At 40.1% G+C, this 20,148-nt stretch overlaps 2 protein-coding genes across 5 annotated transcripts; both read left to right on the top strand.

Moving 5' to 3' along the window:
• The first annotated feature begins 1,433 nt into the window (after nucleotides 1-1,433).
• On the top strand, nucleotides 1,434-13,031 carry slc17a5 (solute carrier family 17 member 5). The gene is made up of 11 exons (XM_028604038.1): nucleotides 1,434-1,724; nucleotides 3,194-3,390; nucleotides 4,754-4,987; nucleotides 5,293-5,380; nucleotides 5,654-5,740; nucleotides 6,599-6,717; nucleotides 7,688-7,849; nucleotides 8,702-8,834; nucleotides 8,949-9,096; nucleotides 9,379-9,469; nucleotides 11,027-13,031. The coding sequence occupies exons 1-11, from the start codon at nucleotides 1,646-1,648 to the stop codon at nucleotides 11,162-11,164; spliced, it is 1,476 nt and encodes a 491-aa protein (XP_028459839.1). The 5' UTR covers nucleotides 1,434-1,645; the 3' UTR covers nucleotides 11,165-13,031.
• On the top strand, nucleotides 11,161-20,088 carry eef1a1a (eukaryotic translation elongation factor 1 alpha 1a). 4 transcript variants are annotated; one of them, XM_028604041.1, is made up of 8 exons: nucleotides 11,161-11,247; nucleotides 16,231-16,419; nucleotides 16,552-16,731; nucleotides 17,018-17,314; nucleotides 17,982-18,132; nucleotides 18,320-18,576; nucleotides 18,911-19,145; nucleotides 19,295-20,088. In XM_028604041.1, exons 2-8 carry the CDS (start codon nucleotides 16,276-16,278, stop codon nucleotides 19,417-19,419), a joined length of 1,389 nt encoding a protein of 462 aa, XP_028459842.1. In that variant the 5' UTR covers nucleotides 11,161-11,247; nucleotides 16,231-16,275; the 3' UTR covers nucleotides 19,420-20,088. The 4 variants fall into 4 exon arrangements, with proteins under 4 accessions (XP_028459842.1, XP_028459844.1, XP_028459841.1 ...); XM_028604043.1 differs by lacking the exon at nucleotides 11,161-11,247 and adding an exon at nucleotides 13,735-13,906; XM_028604040.1 differs by lacking the exon at nucleotides 11,161-11,247 and adding an exon at nucleotides 14,395-14,808.
• The last annotated feature ends 60 nt before the right edge of the window (nucleotides 20,089-20,148 follow it).

Consider the following 20,148-nt stretch of genomic DNA (forward strand, 5'->3'; position numbering starts at 1 on the left):
CATCTATAATGTTTTTCCTCTTCCTTTTTAACATTTATTACAGCCTAATGGTGTGTGTATATTGTGTCATCATTTTACAGAGGGTCACAAGTTGCCTTTACCTGTGAAATATGCCTTGATTCATAACTTAACTTACACAGGTTTAAATAACATGATCATCCTGTAAAGAATTGTTTCTCCATGCCTCTTTTCTACACAGGATTCAGGAACCTCTTCTGTAGTACAGGACCCGTAAGTATACAGAATCCGTGGCTCAACAGAGTATGCTGCCTCTACATTTTAGATAAAGGAGAAAGGAGTTGTAAAAACTTAAACCTGCTCCTCTTTTTAGCTATGCAGGTCTCAGCCTGAAGAAACAAAACTCCAGTCTGTTAAGCAGGGAAACAATTTATTTGACCTCTTCTTATGTAGACCATACCTATCATATTTATTTTCTAACACAAGGGTTACAGCACAAAATAGGAAAACCTCTGTCAGACAGTCATAATAAGAAAGCGGTTGTGTCCTTGGTTTTTGGTCTGAGTCCAATATAATTAGATAGAAACCAGTAACAATGAGTATCACAATGGTAGAAAGGACAGAACTCTTTCCTCTCTTTTTTGACAGCCATATGACAGCGTTTCAGTGTATAACCAATGTGGACAAAATATTACCTTTTATATAATGCAATTACTATAACCACATAGAGTTTTCTATAAGATAAGTATGGATCCCCCTGTTATCAGCTGAGAAAATAGTTTTGTAAACTGCCCACAGATTCACAATCCGTGCCATCGGTTTTGTAAAGGCCATACGATTGGGTAAAATACTATAGCCTACTATAACATATTATATTTGACATTCTCCCTATCCTGCATGTAAAGGAAACGTTGTTTGCACTTTGAATTGCCCTGTTGCTGAAATGTGCTATATAAATAAAGCTGCCTTGCCTTGCCTTGCCTTGTTTACTACTCCAGTAAATAGGATGAACCATACTCATTTCCGCTCAGCTTATCAAACCCTTTGGCTCAGTTATGACGATAATAATAATATTTATAATGATAACAATAATAATTTTAATTAAAATTAAATTAAAAAAGAAATATAAGTAGGCCTACACATCATATTATTTTATGACATAGCCAGCATACATACTAGCCTACATATTCTATATAAATACATCAAGAATTTAAGCACGGTAGAATCGACAATAGAAAACTTTAGTTTTGCAAAAGTTTTGATTTATAGCACCATAATGTGCAATTTTTATTATATACTATATACATTAATGTGTTTTTGCTACATTTCCACGGTAAATCCAAAATTAGATCTGCTAGAATGGTCATGAGGAGTGGAGATTGGTTAGGGGTAAGAATCATAGGGTAAACCAATCAGAGGCAGAATAAGCTTGTATATGTCAATGAGAATAAGGCGGGCCACGAGGCATACACGTCCTTTGCCTTTGACGTCAACGCTTCTAGCGGATCCGATCTAGTATCTTCCGGTCCGGTGACTCACGTAACGGTAGTTGAGCTCGAGCTCAGCTGACTGTAGGCTCCAGTGAAGTTAGCTCAGCTTCTTGCTACTTTTGTAGTTGTTGTTGTTGCTGCTGCTGTTGTTAGGATAGTCTGTGATGCAGTAGACCCAGTTTACCTTTGTCTGGAAAATGGAGCGGGGCGAGTCGGACACGGAGGGCGACGATACACCGCTGCTTCACCGAGGAAACGAAGACAAAGTCCAGAGAGGTTAAACAAAATATCACAGATAACATTAGCTAGCTAACAACAAGGTTGCCTGGTAGGCAAGGTTCATTTCGGGTAACATATGTCTTAAAGCCGCGCTGTTTTTCGCTGTTTTATCGGGAAAAGGCCAGGAAAAGCAACGTCCCTTTTAACTTGTGTTTTTAGAATTTAGTTAGCCTTTTGGTATCATTACTTAGCGAGGAGACATTATTGATAACATGAAAACCTGTCTAAAAATACCTAAGAGATCGAGATTGATCTGACTATAGTGTAACACAAAATCCAGCATTACGGTAGATAGGTAGTAGCGTCACTAACATTGTTATTATTTCAGGGGCGTTGTATTGTATTACAGTAGTGTACAGGTGTTATTGTGTCCAACTGTTTACATTTACCACAACTATCAGCTAACGTTAATTTGTTTACATAATGCTTTTGTTGTAAGGTGCATGATTCTGTCACCCAAGGTACATCTGAACATAAAGGCTTGTAATGCATTCTCCACACCCATCCTGTGCCTGTGTACACATGCTGACATTTTAATTAGCCACGAGTCACGAGTTTAGGGACCTATGAGCTGAGCTCACGTCTTAAGACAAATCTACTGTTTACGGTTACATGAGCTATTAACTATGTCATGTTTTCATACATAGAGAGTTCAATGAAAATACCAGTGTAAAAGTCATGCAAAGTCTGGACATGATAGCTCTAGTAGCGCTGAGAAACAGCATAGGATTGTATAAGAGTGTAATGTTTGCCTTGTTAAAACAAATGTATTTTCAAATGTTTTCTGTGTAGGCATGGGCCTGCCAGAAAGGACACTAAAGTTTAATGTGCTAAAGTGCCATTGTCTGCTATATGAGTAGGGGCTTTCCAGTTTTTACATGAGCAATATAGGAGCAGTGGTTAACATAATGACAGTCATGTCTACAAATTGTTGCAGCTTATGCACAATCCAGAGACTAATTGTACAGCAAAGTTTATAATGGAAAAAAAACAACGTATGTCCTTTTATTGGCTGCAGATTAGAATGAGTAAGCAATCTGAAGATACAACCTTTGGCTCTAGGAACATGTGATGGTCTTTTACTTTGGCATTTTCTAAATGATTAATTCAATTGAAAAAATTGTAGATTTATGGAGTCATAGTTGCAGCCCAATATAAATTAGCCTTGATGGGTTATATTCAGTGAATAAACAAGCAAAAAACAAAAAAAAGTGCAAGATCTAAAATCTATTTTGAGTTTAAAGATAAAAGTTCCCATGTTTTTTTTCTGTACGTCTTTTCTGTATAGTGACAGAATAACTATACTCATGCTTGCCTTGCATTGCAAGGACACTCACCTCCTAAGAATATTACCTAATACATTTTCCATATTGTTAAATGGATCTAGTAACTACAGCACACATTAAAGTATCACCTGCTAAACAATGTCTCATTATTGTTATTTCTGTCTCTCGCTTACCCTGTAGCCCCAGCATGTTGTTCATCGCGCTATGGCCTGGCCCTGCTCTCCTCTTTTGGCTTCTTTGTGGTCTACTCCTTGCGGGTGAACCTCAGTGTGGCCATGGTGGATATGCTTAACAACACCCACCAATCCAGCACCAACCACAGCAGCTCAGTGTGTCCTGCTCATGCCAACCCTGCACGGCCCAAACACAACCACACGGTGAGAGCCAGAACTTGACTGCAACTTAGTAAGACTAATGATGAAAACTGGTTGAACTGTTCCATGGAATGGGGTAATCCCACATAAGAGCCCTTTTCTTGATAAATTAATTCAATTTGACCAAGTATCAACAATGCCAGTTGAATTTTTGTGGCACTGTATAACTGAATTTGCTCACTGAAAAGACGTAGAAAGAATTCAATTCACTCCAACTACAAACAGAAAGTAAGTGCCAACTACCACAGCTGAAAACTCCAGTTCAGTTCAAGTTTATTGCCATATGCATATTAGTACGAAGTACCACAGCAATGAAATACAATGTGCCTTAGCAGTCTCTCAGCACCAGTCAAAAAAATCAGTCATTCAGTTATTAATTTCACAGATATTTGGACTTTCAGTGTGTCATTTCACTCCTCCTTGTATGTTCCATGGTGGAGATTTAGAAATGTATTGTTGTATTAAAATGATTTAAAGGCTGAAAGAGCCCAAGCGATCACACCAGTAGTCACTCCAGATGGCAAACTCTTGTTGGCGGACTTCAAAATGCCCCCTTGGAAAACAATGGTTAGTAAAGAAAGCCATGTATGAAGCCATATTTTTCTGGTGTCCATTGAAAAAACCTAAACATGCAAGGATTATGTGAATCAGGAGACCAGAGTTGACATCTGATATTCAGCAGTTTGTCTTGCAAAAAATGAATCGGGGGCAAACCGCATTCTGGGCTGATAAACACATGTAGCTATTTCTTTGAGTTTTAATCTGGTACTACATGGCAACATCAGAAATCCTAATTACAGTGTGTTAAGTGGGCTATGCTCAGAAAAAGGGCCAGTTTATTGGAATATGATCTGTTTTGGTTGAGCACACTATAATACCAATACTAGAGTATATAACAATCACTTGTACCTCTGTCAGGGTACCCATGAACAGAGAACAGAAGTGCTCTTGCATTTATGTAAGAACAGTTAGGCAAATATGCTGTTATTTTAGTTGGGTAGTTTATCATGTGTTACTATTGACAAGCTTTGCTCACGACCATTTTCTACAGACATGACATAGCAATGCTAGGACACAATCCACAACTGAAATCTTGCCTATACTTACTGTGTGTCATTGCATGTGTGTGTTATGTGGTCATGTTAGAGACTGACTTCAGGGGTTTCAAAAAAGAAGAAAAGCGAAACGAAGGAGAGAAAGCATCTAACAGATTCAACAAATACACAGATTGACTAATACACATGTACACACAAGCATTGGTATACATAAACAACCAGGAACACTGTATTCTCTGTTCTTCAGTAAGGCTTCATACTATTTGACCCAGCTTCTTTCCTAATATAATTCTTAACTCTTCCCCTGACAGGCCAGTGTATACGACTGGGACTCTGAGACACAGGGCTGGATCCTGGGCTCCTTCTTCTACGGCTACATCCTGACACAGATCCCTGGGGGCTACCTGTCTGGCCGCTTTGGACCCAAGTGGCTGATGGGCTTTGGAATCCTGGGAACTGTAGTTTTTACGCTGCTCACCCCTGTGGCTGCTGACCTGGGTGCAAGCTACCTCATCGCTGTCAGGGTGCTGGAAGGGATAGGAGAGGTGGGTTGTTTAATTCTGACATGAAGACATGGGGACACCGAAAGTAGAGTTGAAATGATTTGTTGAAGCCGGTTGTTTGTACCATAAGTATCAGCTGCACTGCATTCAAATATAAAATGTGCCTTATGTGCCTATTAAATTGTATCTCTGAGTACCCATAATCAATGTGTTCTACAGTGTTAAAAAAAAAAAATCTTAATAGTTATAGACACAGACAGCCCAACAAACTAACTATATAATTGATTTGATTGTTCTTGAGGGATTTAGTGCATTCCTGTTGATGTTCTTGTTATGTTTGTCTTCAGGGAGTAACATTCCCTGCAATGTACACCATGTGGGCAGCGTGGGCCCCACCCCTGGAGAGGAGCCGACTGCTCACAATTTCCTACATTGGTAAGACACTTGGACACAATGGGTACAGTGTCAACACAAAGAAAAATGTTTGACAAACAGATTAACCAACAGTGACAAATAATTGCTAATTGCATCCCTAATTGTAGGCACTGTGTGAAACTTTCTCTGATATATCAGTCTCAACCTAACCATATGTACTTAAGAGATTGGCATCATCTGTCACATAATCATGCTCCCATCATTCAGTAGTTACACTATATGCATTCAGACAGCTGTGGGATACATATGTTTGTCTTTTCTCTTCCACCCCAGGAGCCCAGCTGGGGACGGTAATATCTCTTCCTCTGTCTGGTGAAATCTGCTTCTACCTGGATTGGACCTATGTCTTCTATGTATTTGGTAATACATTTCCTCCTTACACTTATTTACCACAGTGCTTTTTTAAGCCTTAGACAAGCTGTTTCCAGTGTCTGTTCCTTTGTTCCTCTCTGGTTTGTGGAAATAATGATTTAGCAAGTTTAAGAAGAAAATATGCTCACAGATGGAACCACTGCAGACGTCTCACTTAATTTACTAGCTTTACCGGGGATCTACTTATGTAGTCTCTCATTGCCAGACTTTCCTCTACAGCGCTGCGGAGGAGGGTCTGGCTAGTCCACACAGCATTCCCGGGTTTGGGAGAAAAACGTGCTCTGGCTTATTGGCATTTCTTTAAACTAATCACAATTGTTTGAGGAACTTGTTTTGGTGGAAAGCGTACGTTCAAAAGTTGTTTTAGTCGTGCAACAGAAAACTCAGATTGGACAGATAGTCTAGCTAGCGGTTGTGGATTTAGCCTGCAAAGATCTGAGGAGCAGTTAACCATAGTCCTCATAAATCCACCAGAGTTTAAAATGCCAACACAAAGGCAGCGGAAGGTGTAGGACATCCAGCCTAAAAAGAGGGACATCCAGTAGAATTTCCGGCAGCACCTGAAAATAATCCCGGAAGTGGAACGTAGTCAATAAAGACTAGTTCTAATGTAACACCGTCTCTAAACCCCTGGACTAATGTTAGTGTCAAAAACACACCAATTATTCTCAGTGGATACCGGTAAAGTAGAGGTAATGAGTTGCTCAAACCTCAGTTCAGTTTCAGGAAACGACCAAAACATCATCATAATCCATGCAAATGCTGACTACGTAATATCAGGATTTATGCTGGATAAATGTTGACCTGTGGTAAAATGAGTGCTGGCTTGCTTGTTTGTGTGTCCAGGTGCTGTTGGCCTGGTGTGGTTTTTCTTGTGGGCCTTTCTCGTCTTTGACAGTCCGAACACCCACCCACGGATATCCGAGCGGGAGAGACTCTACATCACCACCTCACTCAAGAATGAGGTAACACCAGAAACAGACTATACTATATAAAAACAAGGTTTCATAGGCTAATTTTTCACCTTATATCACTGGTCTACTGTCTTGGACATTTTTCCCATAGAGGAAGTCATTATCAGAAATTCCAAAAAGATGGTTTAGTGCAATTTCTCAAAAAAATATTAAACACTGGACAATATACAGACAGGTTATTGTATGAAATGTGATGGAAATGTTGGACTGACATATTGTGACTTGCATTGCTAAAATAGATTTGATTAAAAAAACTATTTTCCTTTTGGTGCTTGTTAGGTCCCACATTCAGTGTGTAACAAATAATATACACTCCATAAAAGAGACAAAGTAGAATGTTTAACATAGACTAAAAGGCAAAATAAAACACAGGGTTGTGATTCCTTTACTTTTTAGAAGATGTAGCTGTTATAGCTATGTAATGGCAGATTATATCCCCAATTGCCATTTTGACATATGATGTACTGTTCTTCACTCTGTTACTGTTAAGACAGTAGCAGCAGAGTGCTTGCAGTCATTTCCTGTCCAGTACAGTAATCAGATACTAATGTTACTTAATCTTAGTGTATTGCAGCATTTTATTCTTTTATCTGTCTTCCTCAGCTGTAAGGTCACAACCCTCGCCCTGACTCTGCAGTTTTTTAATGACATTCAGATGCTGCCTCTTGACTCTGGACACCTTAATGTCACTGAAGTATAACTGTTGGATTCTTACCAGCTTGTTTTGGTTATTTGCAGTGTTAAGAAACAGAAAATAACCAAGAACACAACATTAAGAAAACATTGCCATTTTTTTGTGGCCATCAGGGGGAGAAAATAACATAAGAAATAAAATGACTTAACAACATATTGTCAAAAGATAATTGGAGATGTAGCGTGTATGATGTGTCCATTTTTAAGAGTGGATGCATTAATTAAAAACTTTCCAATCAATCTGTTTGCTACTTCCTGTGTATCCCAGCTGTCCACCTCAGCAGGCTACATCCCCTGGCGAGCCATACTGACGTCCATGCCGCTGTGGGCCATCGTCGTGGCTCACTTCTCCTACAACTGGACCTTCTACACCCTCCTCACCCTGCTGCCGACCTACATGAATGACGTGCTGGGATTTAGCATACAGCAGGTAAGGTCAACATCACATACAGCCATTCATTCATTTAATTCATTCATTCATTCATTCATTCATGCTCCGAGATGCTGGCAAACACTAACAGGAAGAGTTAGATAAGGGTCAAAAGGTAATAAAATCAGAAGACAGTGTTCATAGCCATGCATCTTTTATTTTTTATTGCATTTCTATTAAAAATAGAAGATAAATAAGAACACGTACATTTCAGTACAGGCAAGAAAACCACAAACAGAATCATCAGCAAACCTATCTTTTAAAATTACAGTAACTGATTTAACATGTTAAAAAAAGTTTTTCTGGTCCTTCCCCCTTCTCCTATTATTTCTACTCTAGTAAAATAATAAAACAATTAATTCTTTACCTATTTATATGTATATACACACGCACATACATACATACATAAGTATTCACATTGTTTTTCCCAGCTATCCCATACCCGTGTCCATGTTTCATGTCTGTTAAATTAAACCGAACAATAACCCATCCAAACTCAACATAATATATAAGAACCAAGAACAATACAGTCAGTACACATTATACACATCATACAATTGCCTCGAATCTTCTTTGTATCCATTCAATATATTCATTTCAAAAACTTCACTTAAGGCTAGCAAATTCAGAGCACCTTTTTAAGTCCAGGTATTGGGAAAACATTTGTCCTTAAGTGTATATTAGTAACAATAATGTATGTAACCGAATAAACAAGGGAGATATATGGGTAAACCCAAATGGAAATTTTACAACACTCATCACAAAATGACTCTTTGGAATGCACTGAACACCACAGACTATGTAACCATAAAAACATATGCATGTGCTATTGTCTCCTCTTGTCCACAATAGAACGGTATGCTGTCAGCTCTTCCTTACATTGGCTGCGCTGTGTTGGCGGTGCTGAGTGGTCAGCTTGCCGATTACCTGCGGGAAACCTGCCTCTACCCCACCGTCATCGTCAGGAAGTCCTTCTCCATTGTTGGTAAGAAATGACAATATCACTGCTGAATCATGGAGTCATAATTATACAGGCTCTTGACTTCTGAATACACTGTGTCTACTACTTCTGAAGACGGTCATTGCGTTGTTTCTGCAGGTATGATCGGGCCAGCAGTGTTCCTGCTGGCAGCAGGATTTACAGGCTGTAACTACACCTTGGCTGTGACCTTCCTCACCATCTCCTCGGCTCTGGGCGGAGTGTCGGCCTCTGGCTTTAACATCAACCACCTTGACATTGCTCCTTCGTAAGAATTACCTAGTTCTCTTATCAAAATAACCTTTACTGTTAACATAATAGTGATTTCCTGCTCATGATGCAAGAAAACCAAACCTAATCGTAATTGTGTAATCCTATATCACAATTTTAGCTTTGACATTTAGTTTTCAAAATCTAAATTTTGCAGTAATACAATGTGTAATCTTCCCCTTGTGAACAAGATGAAGATGTTTAGCCATAATTATGTAAGGGTTTAGCGGGTTAATAACTACTCAGGACTTTCAACCATGAATGTACTTAACATTTGTAGGTATGCTGGTATTCTCCTGGGAATCACCAACACCTTTGCCACCATTCCTGGCATGGTGGGACCAGTCATAGCAAGAGGACTCACCAAACAAGTAAGAAACTCATGTAAAATCACACTTTATTAGGTGGGTTTGAGTCCTAAACATTTTTGTTTTGTGTTTCAAAAGGTCAAGACTTGAGTCTAGATTTCATGTAAACAATTACGACAACCTTAAACAGCCGCCCAGTTTGATGTCATGTCATGGTTTTTTAGTATTTAGTATGCTGCTGCTTCTTGCATACTAAGGTCACTCCATGCTCCTGACCTCCAGTGTCTGAAACAGATGACTAAACAGATGATGTTTTTACTTGATGCTTCATTTCCTGTCTTCCCTAATTGGTTTAGTCAGTACAGGATTAGCATGTTAACATTTGGCCACCAGGGGGCACCGACAGTCCTTTATGAAAAGCAACACAGTCATACCCGGAGTGTTTTTGTCTGGCTTGATGTAGGGCTGCACAATATATCCATCGCAAAAGGCTGCGACATATCGCGAAAGAAACTCTGAGATTGTTTTTGTTAGTTGAAAGAAAATATCAGTAGTAAACAGCACTTTAAAATGTAACTGTCATTCTTTTTTAGTGGTGCCTTTTTATATTTAATTTAATGTTCAATTTGTTCAATAAAAGAATGTTTTAAATTATTTCCTTTCATCTGTTTTAAATTCAACAAGAAATTTGTTACATAAACTGTGCTAGGTTCTGCTGCTTTTAGCAGAACTGAGCGTTTATTTACCTTAAGTAATATTGTTATGATATTCAACAACGTTATCGATATTGCATATTTTCCTCATATGGTGCAGCCCTAGCTTGATGATAGCCAATACATTAACCTTGTTACTTGTTTTATTATACATTTCTCTGTAAAGAGGACGCTATAGTGTAAAATGGGAAGACCTGGCTCCATGCTGTAGTACTACGCTGCTCTCTGAAAGAGCAGATTATAGATTTTGACCTCAGGCCAGTGCCACACAGTTGAGAACAAACAGTTTATTAGTCAAATAATATTGTCTCGTCATCCAGATCATCGACAATGGCAACTAGGGGACAATAAGTCTACAACCCAATCAGCCAATCACATCAACTGGTAACCTAAACTCAACGAAATATTAAACAAAGTTGATGATTTTACAAATTAACATTTTGCTTTTTGGACATTCCAAACATGACTTACTTTGAACATTTCCACCATTATAGTCAAATTTTTTTGGATGTCTTGTGATTTGTGATAATCGTCTGATTGTAATTTGTTTTCGACAGTTAAACAGGTTTTCCTCTTTAAGATGAATTATTACCATTTTGTCATAAAAGAATGTTGATACTGTTGGAAAAGACATTTAAAGGAATGTTTTGAATATATGTTCAAACCAAACTTTCAGGTTTTCTTTTGCTAAACCAGGTCGTAACAAACAAATTGTAAAATGTTGACCCTGTGCTGTTGTAGGACTATGAGGGCAACAGTCATTTTAGTAAATAGCATTAGCATGTGTAAACGTCTCAAAGAATTCACCAGTGATTGAGTTAAATCACTAGTGACAGACTAGCCCATTGAGGGCCAAAGCCTTATTTTATTTTGATACTCATTATCAACTGTGCTGATTGTCCTTTAGAACACCATAGAAGAATGGCAGACTGTTTTCTACATCGCTGCTGCTATCAACCTGTTGGGAGCTGCGTTCTACACTCTGTTTGGTCGAGGAACGGTGCAGCCCTGGGCCGTCCACACATCCTTCCCTCATGGAGACTAAGGCAGAAGATGAGCGCCGGACTCGTCAATTTGATGATTCTGATTCGTCAGATAGATGGGTCACAATCACGGGCTTATTCAACGGTAATCAGCGAGAGATGTGTTTCCAGCTGTGCTAATAATTCTTGAAGCGCGGCTAACTAACAGTGAGTAACAGCCATACAGTAATAGCCTCAAGGATGTTCCTTACTGTGACTGTGGGTGTTGACAGATAGTCACAGCAATGAACAAAGACGTTTGCAATTTAAGTCAAGTGAATATTTCTTGGAGGCAATTATTATTTAGCAGAGCAAACAATCACATTATGCATCTCCAAGAAGTGATAGAGGAGGCTGTTATTTTGAAGAAAAGCACCCTCGTCACTAACTGAAGGAGGGAATGTAGCCAGTTAATTACATACAGTAGCTACAGGTTATCTAGATCTTGTTGATTGTCAAACATTATTAACACCGTGGTAAATAAGCTATGAAAGACAAATTTTACCAATGTCGTTCCTTTTTGGTGTTCCCGTTTGCCAGTTAGCCAACTTGCTAGGCTCTTTGTTATATCTGCCTCCAGAGCCCTTTGCTTTACAATATTTTTTTTTTTTACCCAAGAACGCCACAGTAAACCCTTCAGAGATTAATTGCCATAGTAATCGTCTACGCTCTTAACAAGGGTGTTTTCTTTCGCTTGTGTATGGAAAGTTTGGGATAACACAAAATATGCTACTTTGCGACCCATAAATAAGTGCCAATATGTGTTGTTTTTAGGTGTTGAAATTATTTGCCCAAAAAATAGCATGTAACAAGGGACATGTCATCCCGAACTAGATGCACACATTTGATAACGTCTTTTTTGAGTGACTGCACAGCACGCACAAAAACTTGTTTGCCTTATAGTGAAGCCTCCTTAAAATTGTTTGTCTTTGCAAATGGACCATTTTTTTGTATTTACTTGTCATATGGTGCCATTAAGGGATTATATGTGCACAACAATATGTGTGTATTGTCTTTAAGGTTATGTCCACCAGGCACCACTTTGTTTGTTTTGTTTACGTAGCATATGGAAAGCATGGGTCGTTATATCTTTAAATCTGTAACACTAAGAAGATGTTGGTGCCCTTGGCACCTTTCTGATGAAGGGTAAGAAAAAATGCTTTAAAGAGGTTTCTGGTGGACCTTATTTTACTCACAGGATTTGCACTTTGTGTCAATTCTCAGGTATCTTATGTCTTACGAGGATCAAAAAGGATATTTGTTTACTTTGTACAGATTGATTGATCAACCACATTGAGGTATATGTCCTCAATTTGTACGTGTCAACTGAATTAGATCCTATTTAAAAATGATTTCCAATAGCACAGTTTACAACTCAAAATATATCTGGTCGTAATTCTCTTATCAACTTTTCATCAATATGATCAGCTGATTAAATATAATTGTTCCCATAATGTTTGCACTGTATCAGGTCACCTGTAATACTGGGTATGGTATGTACCTTGCCCCTTTACATAGAGGGGCAAATCAGAATCAGGCCACAAGGAAAACATTTAGTCATGGTTTTAATTTATGTCAACAAGTAGCATCAGCATCCCAATTTAAGATGCAATGCCTTATTACATTAGCTTAAACAGGGTCAGACAATTCAGGACTGTAGACTCCTTGTTCTCACAACGGAATCATTTTGTTACTGCTCTTTATTATTTAATTTTAACAGTGTCTATATACGCAACGTATAAACTGACCTTTGTATGTGTGTGAATATATATACACACTGTACTGAGTAATCATTGTAAACTTTCAACCTGGAAACATTCCAGAAATGTGTCATAAATCACTGTCATTTATTGTAAATACTTCATCATATACAGATATGTTCTAATCTGATATTGTGTTGGGTTATTATTTCATTATATAGCCACTGTTACTACTAACTAAAAGGAACTGTGCTTTTACATTATTGTTGTTCTAATTATTTAAATCTCTGATGAAAAGGTGCAAGAGAAGATCAAATTTACCAGCATGTTGATAACCTCTTAAATCAGAGATCTTCAACAGGGGGTCCGGGACCCCTAGGGCATCCTCAGAGTCATTGCAGGGGGTCCTCCAAATTATTGTCAATTTTTGAGACTTAAAAAAAAATTAAAATGCCTTAACATAATTCCAACATATTATTAGCAAATATAAATTCCCACCGATGATAGGCTTACTGGCCTATAGGTAAGGTAGTCATTAAGCTAGCAGCCCACAGATACAGTTAATCCTAGATTCACTGTGCCACATGTGTAACATTAAAATATGATTTATAAAATCATGCCAACAATTAATATTGTAATAGCTTATGCAAAAAGGGTATGCGTTACTGCTGAAGTAGTATCCCCTAATGAAAAGAAAATTATATAAAAATAATAATAAACAAAGCAGTTAGCAGTGACCTAACCCTACTTCCTGAGATGTTTATAAAAAAATAAAGAAAAAGTGCTTCAAACTATCAAATACTGCCTGTAAGAGTTCAGGGCTAGATAAGGCCAGTGACACAAGCTACACAAACCGCCAACAAGAGCAGAAAGGGTTAAAAATAATCTCACTCACTGGAGACACAATGAGAAGATGACAGTTTTAGGCAGGTTTCACTCTTCACCCTTTTGGTAATGAACTAATCTTCCTCACAGACAGTAACCCATCTCTGTACCAAGTCACATCCACAAACAAAAACATTCCCACATGGGCTACTACTGGGAAAAACATCTGTCTGACTGCAGGTATATTTTAGAAATCTTTGATATGGAAGTTTCCGACTTCCCTGTACTAAAAGGTGTATCATGATTAGAAATTTCGTAACTACACTATGTTTACCTGGAGATTGCTCTCCCTGCATCTCGTGATAATTAGCAGACTCACGCACTGGAAAGAAGTTAAGAGAATGGGAGTTCATTTTAATCCACCTAGGGAGCGTCTGGAAAGGTGAGAGCTGCGCGTGACAGACGCCGCTCGCTTCATTTGTTCACCACCCACACTACAGTATCTCTCTAGTGACCCACTTCCATTACTGGATATAATTCTGCAGCTTGTAGTGCGATTTTATTCCTCTCGGATACTTTTTCCACAACGCTGACTAAGGCGGATACAACAGCAGCTGACAACATAGAACACGAGTCGGTTAATTACATGTAGGCCTATATCTACTGTTTGTTTATATAGGCCCACGTAAAGTAGTGTATGCAACGTCTTAGACATTAATTCCCACACAGTCTTACTTAGTCAAAAATAGTGCTCCGCTTTAAGGTCAAGACTCATTAATTACAAACTAAAGGTTACAAAGGCACAGAAGCCAGAGCAAAAATAGCGAATTCACGTCGGTTGCCAAAATGTGTCGCAGTTCTTGGGCTATGATGCGCCGGTAAATGTTTTCTGGACACGCTCACGGAATAGAGCATATTCAGAACGGGTCGTGTCCGACAAATGGATGCTTCTCCGGTATAGCCGTGTCCTATGATAAACTCGTTTGCTGGAAACTTCTCCTGGTCCCTCGTTGTGATGATGTACAACAGCGGGTGCGCGCAATTACGCAACACCCCCGCCTGCCCTGTGCGCTATAACCGGATCAGCGTCTCTCCTCAGCCTCTCCGGTCCTGCACCCAAACTAACACCGGCCAGCTCTCAGGTACGACACAGTAGCCTAGATGACATTATGCATTGAGAGGGATTTTGTTTATCGATACTATCAGGGAAATAAAAGAGCGTTTTCTGTAGCGGCTGAGACTCCAGGCAGTGTTTTGGGAGTAGTGTTGTTGTTATGATGATGCAGGAAAGAGGGCAGGCGCCTGGTACTTAGTACGCATCCAGAGTCAATGAGCGGGCAAATGATAGAACATGGCGTGAGGTTGACATTTCCGTTAAATATTTCAGACATAAAATGAATCACAGTAGCTGTGTTGATTCTTACGTATTGTCCGCTGGGTTATAGATAATTTTTTTAATAAATTACTGCGGCAGCTGTCGTGACGTTATACAGTACATGAGAGAAGAGTTAAATACGCGCATGTAAATATTATCTGTCCTGCCACGGAGTTTGTCTGGCCAAGAGATCATGTTACAATTGGATTAAAGCCACTGGCCTGTCTACCTGCTGCAAACTAGATTCAGATCAAAGAAATCCTCACAGGACCTATTTAGAAGACGACTAGTAAGTAGTCAAGGTTATCACCATGACACTTCTACAGAGTTAACAACAGTGTTTACTCTCCTCTGCATTAACCTGTGTGCAGTGCACTGCAGTGTCTGAGAAATGGCTGCTACACTACCAGTGGATTTAGGACCTGACAAAATGGTGGATTCAGGCTTGGAATGAGGCTGTAGTAAGCCTGTGAAAAGAGGTCGGTGCTGTGAAACATCAGAGCCTTGTTGTTTTTGATGCGTCTGTGCTGTGCGCAGCAGAGCAGGGTAGCGAGGACAGGAGAGCAGGCTGGATGTGAAAGAGGAGAGCAGGCACTTGGATGGATGGATGGATGGATGGATGGATGGATGGATGGATGGATGAATACAGAGTAGGAGGGGCGCAGGGTTTTGTGACTTGGCGCAGTTCCGTGGCCATTGATACCATCCCTAATCTTCTGAGACACACTGTTTAAGAAGACATCTATTGCCAGTCAAGTGCCATTACTGTCAGTAGTTAATCATATCCAGGATTGAACAGACAGTACAGTCAGCTAAGGGCTGATGAACTAAGGAAAATAGACTCCTAACTTGTGCAGCATTTCATATTCTTCCTGCGCCAGTCACTACAGGCATTAGCACTCTACCAGTGTTTTTAGCTCTCGCCCTGCAATGCATTTGCTCAATCTCCTCCTGTGTGAGCTTGCAAAGCCCATTCAATTTCGACGGTGTTAAATTACCAGACCCAACAGCCTCTCTAACAGTACACAATCATTTGGTTTTGTCCACCCTTGAAGTATATTTTGCTGCTCACACAAAACCTTAAAATATCTGTCAATCACAATTACTAGCGCATGAAATGTTTCCGTTTCCTGCCCTGCGAACCACCTGCATACCGTACTAACTGTAATTTATTTAACACTGGTTTTAGCTGACAGACTACTCAGCCTCGTGACTTCAACCAGCTCCAGTTACCATGGGAAAGGAGAAACTCCACATCAACATTGTTGTGATCGGCCACGTGGACTCTGGCAAGTCCACCACCACGGGCCACCTCATCTACAAGTGCGGGGGCATCGACAAGAGAACCATTGAGAAGTTTGAAAAAGAAGCTGCTGAGGTGAGGAGATACAGGCCTTTCTTGAATCAACTAAACGTCTTTTCTCAAGATCAGGACCCCCCCCCCCGACCATGAGATAAAAGCCATACCGACTATGAACATATCACTATCTATTTTTTTTTTCTCCCCCAGATGGGGAAGGGGTCGTTCAAGTACGCCTGGGTGCTGGACAAGCTGAAGGCAGAAAGGGAGCGTGGCATCACCATCGACATCTCACTGTGGAAGTTTGAAACCAGCAAGTACTATGTGACCATCATCGATGCCCCGGGTCATAGGGACTTCATCAAGAACATGATCACTGGGACCTCCCAGGTCTGTAACATGAGGACGCTCACTCAGCCCTGTGTCTCACACTTGTGGTGTCGTTTGTCAGCCTCTGTGCCTTTTGAGAAAGAATAACCAGTGACTCTCATCTGTAGGGACTTGTCCCTGAGTAAATAGCATCACAAGCAGCCACATGTGTCATAATAAACCGCATCCAATATGTAGCAGCAAGTTCATTTACCAGGTTCCTGTTGAACAGTACAAGTTGTTCATATTGTTGTCAACTTCAAGTCCTAAATGAATTAGTGCAATGTTTTATCTTCTGCATCTTCAGGCAGATTGTGCTGTGCTGATTGTGGCGGCTGGTGTAGGAGAGTTCGAAGCTGGTATTTCCAAGAATGGACAGACCCGTGAGCATGCCCTCCTGGCCTACACTCTGGGAGTAAAGCAGCTCATTGTGGGCATCAACAAGATGGACTCCACCGAGCCAAACTACAGCCAGAAGCGCTATGAGGAAATTGTGAAGGAAGTGAGCACCTACATCAAGAAGATTGGCTACAATCCGGACACCGTTGCATTTGTACCCATTTCAGGCTGGAATGGAGACAACATGCTTGAGCCCAGCCCCAATGTAAGTAGGACACAAATGATAGGAATGCAAATGCTATAAAAAAAATCATTAGACACAAGCGCAGCCTTGAATTTGATTACTAATTTGCATGGCTGGTGCCACAGCTAAAGAGTCTGAGTAACCCTTTTAAGTAGACATATAAGTGCCCTTGTGTTAGGTAATTAAAGCAGCTCTATGTAACTATGGCTCAACAGGGACCACTGTGGCAGTAGCACAAGTATAGAAGAGCCATAATATCAGAAAACTGACTCAGTATGTCACTTACACAGCAATATCTAGCTTAGGCTTGCTAACATTAGCCACCATATGCTACTGGTCATAGCAGACCAAGTACGGCTGTAGCAGCAAAACCCCTGAGTGTATTTAATTGGGAAAGTGCTTTTTATTGCTTTTGAATTCCACGCCTCGCTCAAAAAAGAAAGATTGTGTTTCATTTAAAAAGTTATGTAGTCTAACTTTATTTACAAAAAAATTTAGCCATTGGAGCTTTTTGGTCAACATTAGCCTACCTAAATTACCTAAAATCTTTTTTTTTACTACAGCTAAAAAATGGCAATCTAATCAGTTGCTCTCGCTTCTACTATGACCATAAGCCTAACACCTCTTAACTGACAATACAGTAATTGTATAAAATGTATAATATAGTACATTATCTTCTTGTCTCTAGATGACATGGTTTAAAGGGTGGAAGATCAATAGGAAAGAAGGCAATGCATCAGGGACCACACTACTGGAGGCTCTGGATGCCATCCAGTCCCCCACCCGTCCAACAGACAAACCTCTACGTCTGCCCCTGCAGGATGTCTACAAGATAGGAGGCACGTAGCGCACGGATTAAGAAATGGATAAAATCTGAACTACAACAGGGGATAGAGTTATTGTGAAATAGACTCAAAATATAGCTCTTGGTCAGCTTTATTAATCAAAACAGTGTAGGTCTGAACTACATTAATGTTCCTTTTAATGTCCTTTATTGAGTGTTCTCTGTGCTGAACTTCTTCTCAGGTATTGGAACAGTGCCTGTAGGCCGCGTGGAAACGGGCGTACTAAAGTCTGGCATGGTGGTGACCTTTGCCCCCGTCAATGTGACTACCGAGGTGAAGTCTGTGGAGATGCACCATGAGGCGCTGACTGAGGCCCTCCCTGGCGACAACGTGGGCTTTAACGTCAAGAATGTGTCGGTCAAGGACATTCGCCGTGGCAATGTGGCTGGTGATAGCAAGAACGACCCACCGCAGGAAGCTGCCAACTTCACTGCTCAGGTAGACATTACGAAGGATCTATTTCTAGAAATGAAACATGAACAGCTCTTTCTTTAGCCTGAACTATTTATAGTCTTGAGGAATATTTGATATAAATTCTATTTTGAGTTATCTTTCGAAATCCCACTTTTTGGAAAGCCAAGCTGCAAGTTTGTCTAAATTTCTACCACACAACCCACTCAGACTGACATTGAGGGGAAGGTGTCAAAATAAGACGATCACAGCAACAGTCACCGAACAAGCCAACAGTCAAGTCTTTGCAGTGAACTTCTTTGACAGGAAGGAAATCATCTTTTGTTAATAGGGCATTCATGTTTATCTCTTTGGTTTGTAGGTGATTATCCTAAATCACCCAGGCCAGATCAGCGCTGGTTATGCTCCTGTCCTGGACTGTCACACTGCTCACATCGCCTGCAAGTTCGCAGAGCTTAAGGAGAAGATTGATCGCCGCTCTGGCAAGAAGCTGGAGGACAACCCTAAAACCCTCAAGTCTGGAGATGCTGCCATTGTGGATATGGTTCCTGGAAAGCCAATGTGTGTTGAGAGCTTCTCTGAGTACCCTCCACTTGGTAAGTTCAAGTGTAGAGGATTTGTTGAATTTCACCACGCTTCCCAACACACTTTTTTCACCCATCAAAGGCTTTGTGACTACACTGCTAGTCATACGAGATGAAACCATGACCTAAAATATCTAGCTCTACTACTCTTTACCTTGCAGGTCGTTTTGCTGTGCGTGACATGCGCCAGACTGTGGCCGTCGGCGTGATTAAGGCCGTGGAAAAGAAGGTCTCCACCACCGGTAAAGTTACCAAGTCCGCCCAGAAGGCCCAGAAGAACAAATGAATGTTGTGCTACTCTGCCGACCCCAAGGTCTCCCAGGGCAGGACATCGGTCATCCAACTCAATCCGACAATTGGCTGCTTCAACCTAATAATCAAAGACTGGTTAATCATCACAATGCATCGCAAAAGCATTCGAAGGAAAGAACAACATTTAGATCTTAAGTCCTTGAGGCAGCACTCCTGACTTCATTTTAAGTGTTTAGATTACCATTATGTACTATGTCATATCAAACAGATAGTTTTAAATGTGCACTGTTGATTTGGTTCAAGGCAATATTTTTCTGTGAAATTGAGACATTGAACAATTAGAGGTATTGAAATGTATCACCGCTGTAGCTCTCTGGAGTGCAGGCACTGGTCTCTTTACATGGTATATGTTGTGCTTATGTCTTGCTTTTAGTGTTTGTTTGCAACTACATGGTGCTCTGTAGGAGCCTATACAAGATGATAAAACTACGTTGTTTGGAGTAGTAGATTAGTAGTAGTTAGTGATTTGTTGTGTTTAAGCTATAAAAAGCACTTAAATGGTCCAAATGTGTCCTTCCCGAGGGACTCTGACTAGACCACCTGTTGATTCTTAAAGCACTTTGATTGGCGTTTTGCTAACTTTGCACTTCCACTGGAAAAGCTTAAATTGGCATAAGCTACTTTGACTTACTGTAAGATGGCATGAGCCTCTTTGTTACATTAAACATGTTTCAACCAAAATGTTGAGTTGTGGTCATTAGTC

This window comes from Perca flavescens, chromosome 17 (assembly GCF_004354835.1).
Source record: "Perca flavescens isolate YP-PL-M2 chromosome 17, PFLA_1.0, whole genome shotgun sequence".
Taxonomy (NCBI): Eukaryota; Metazoa; Chordata; class Actinopteri; order Perciformes; family Percidae; genus Perca; species Perca flavescens.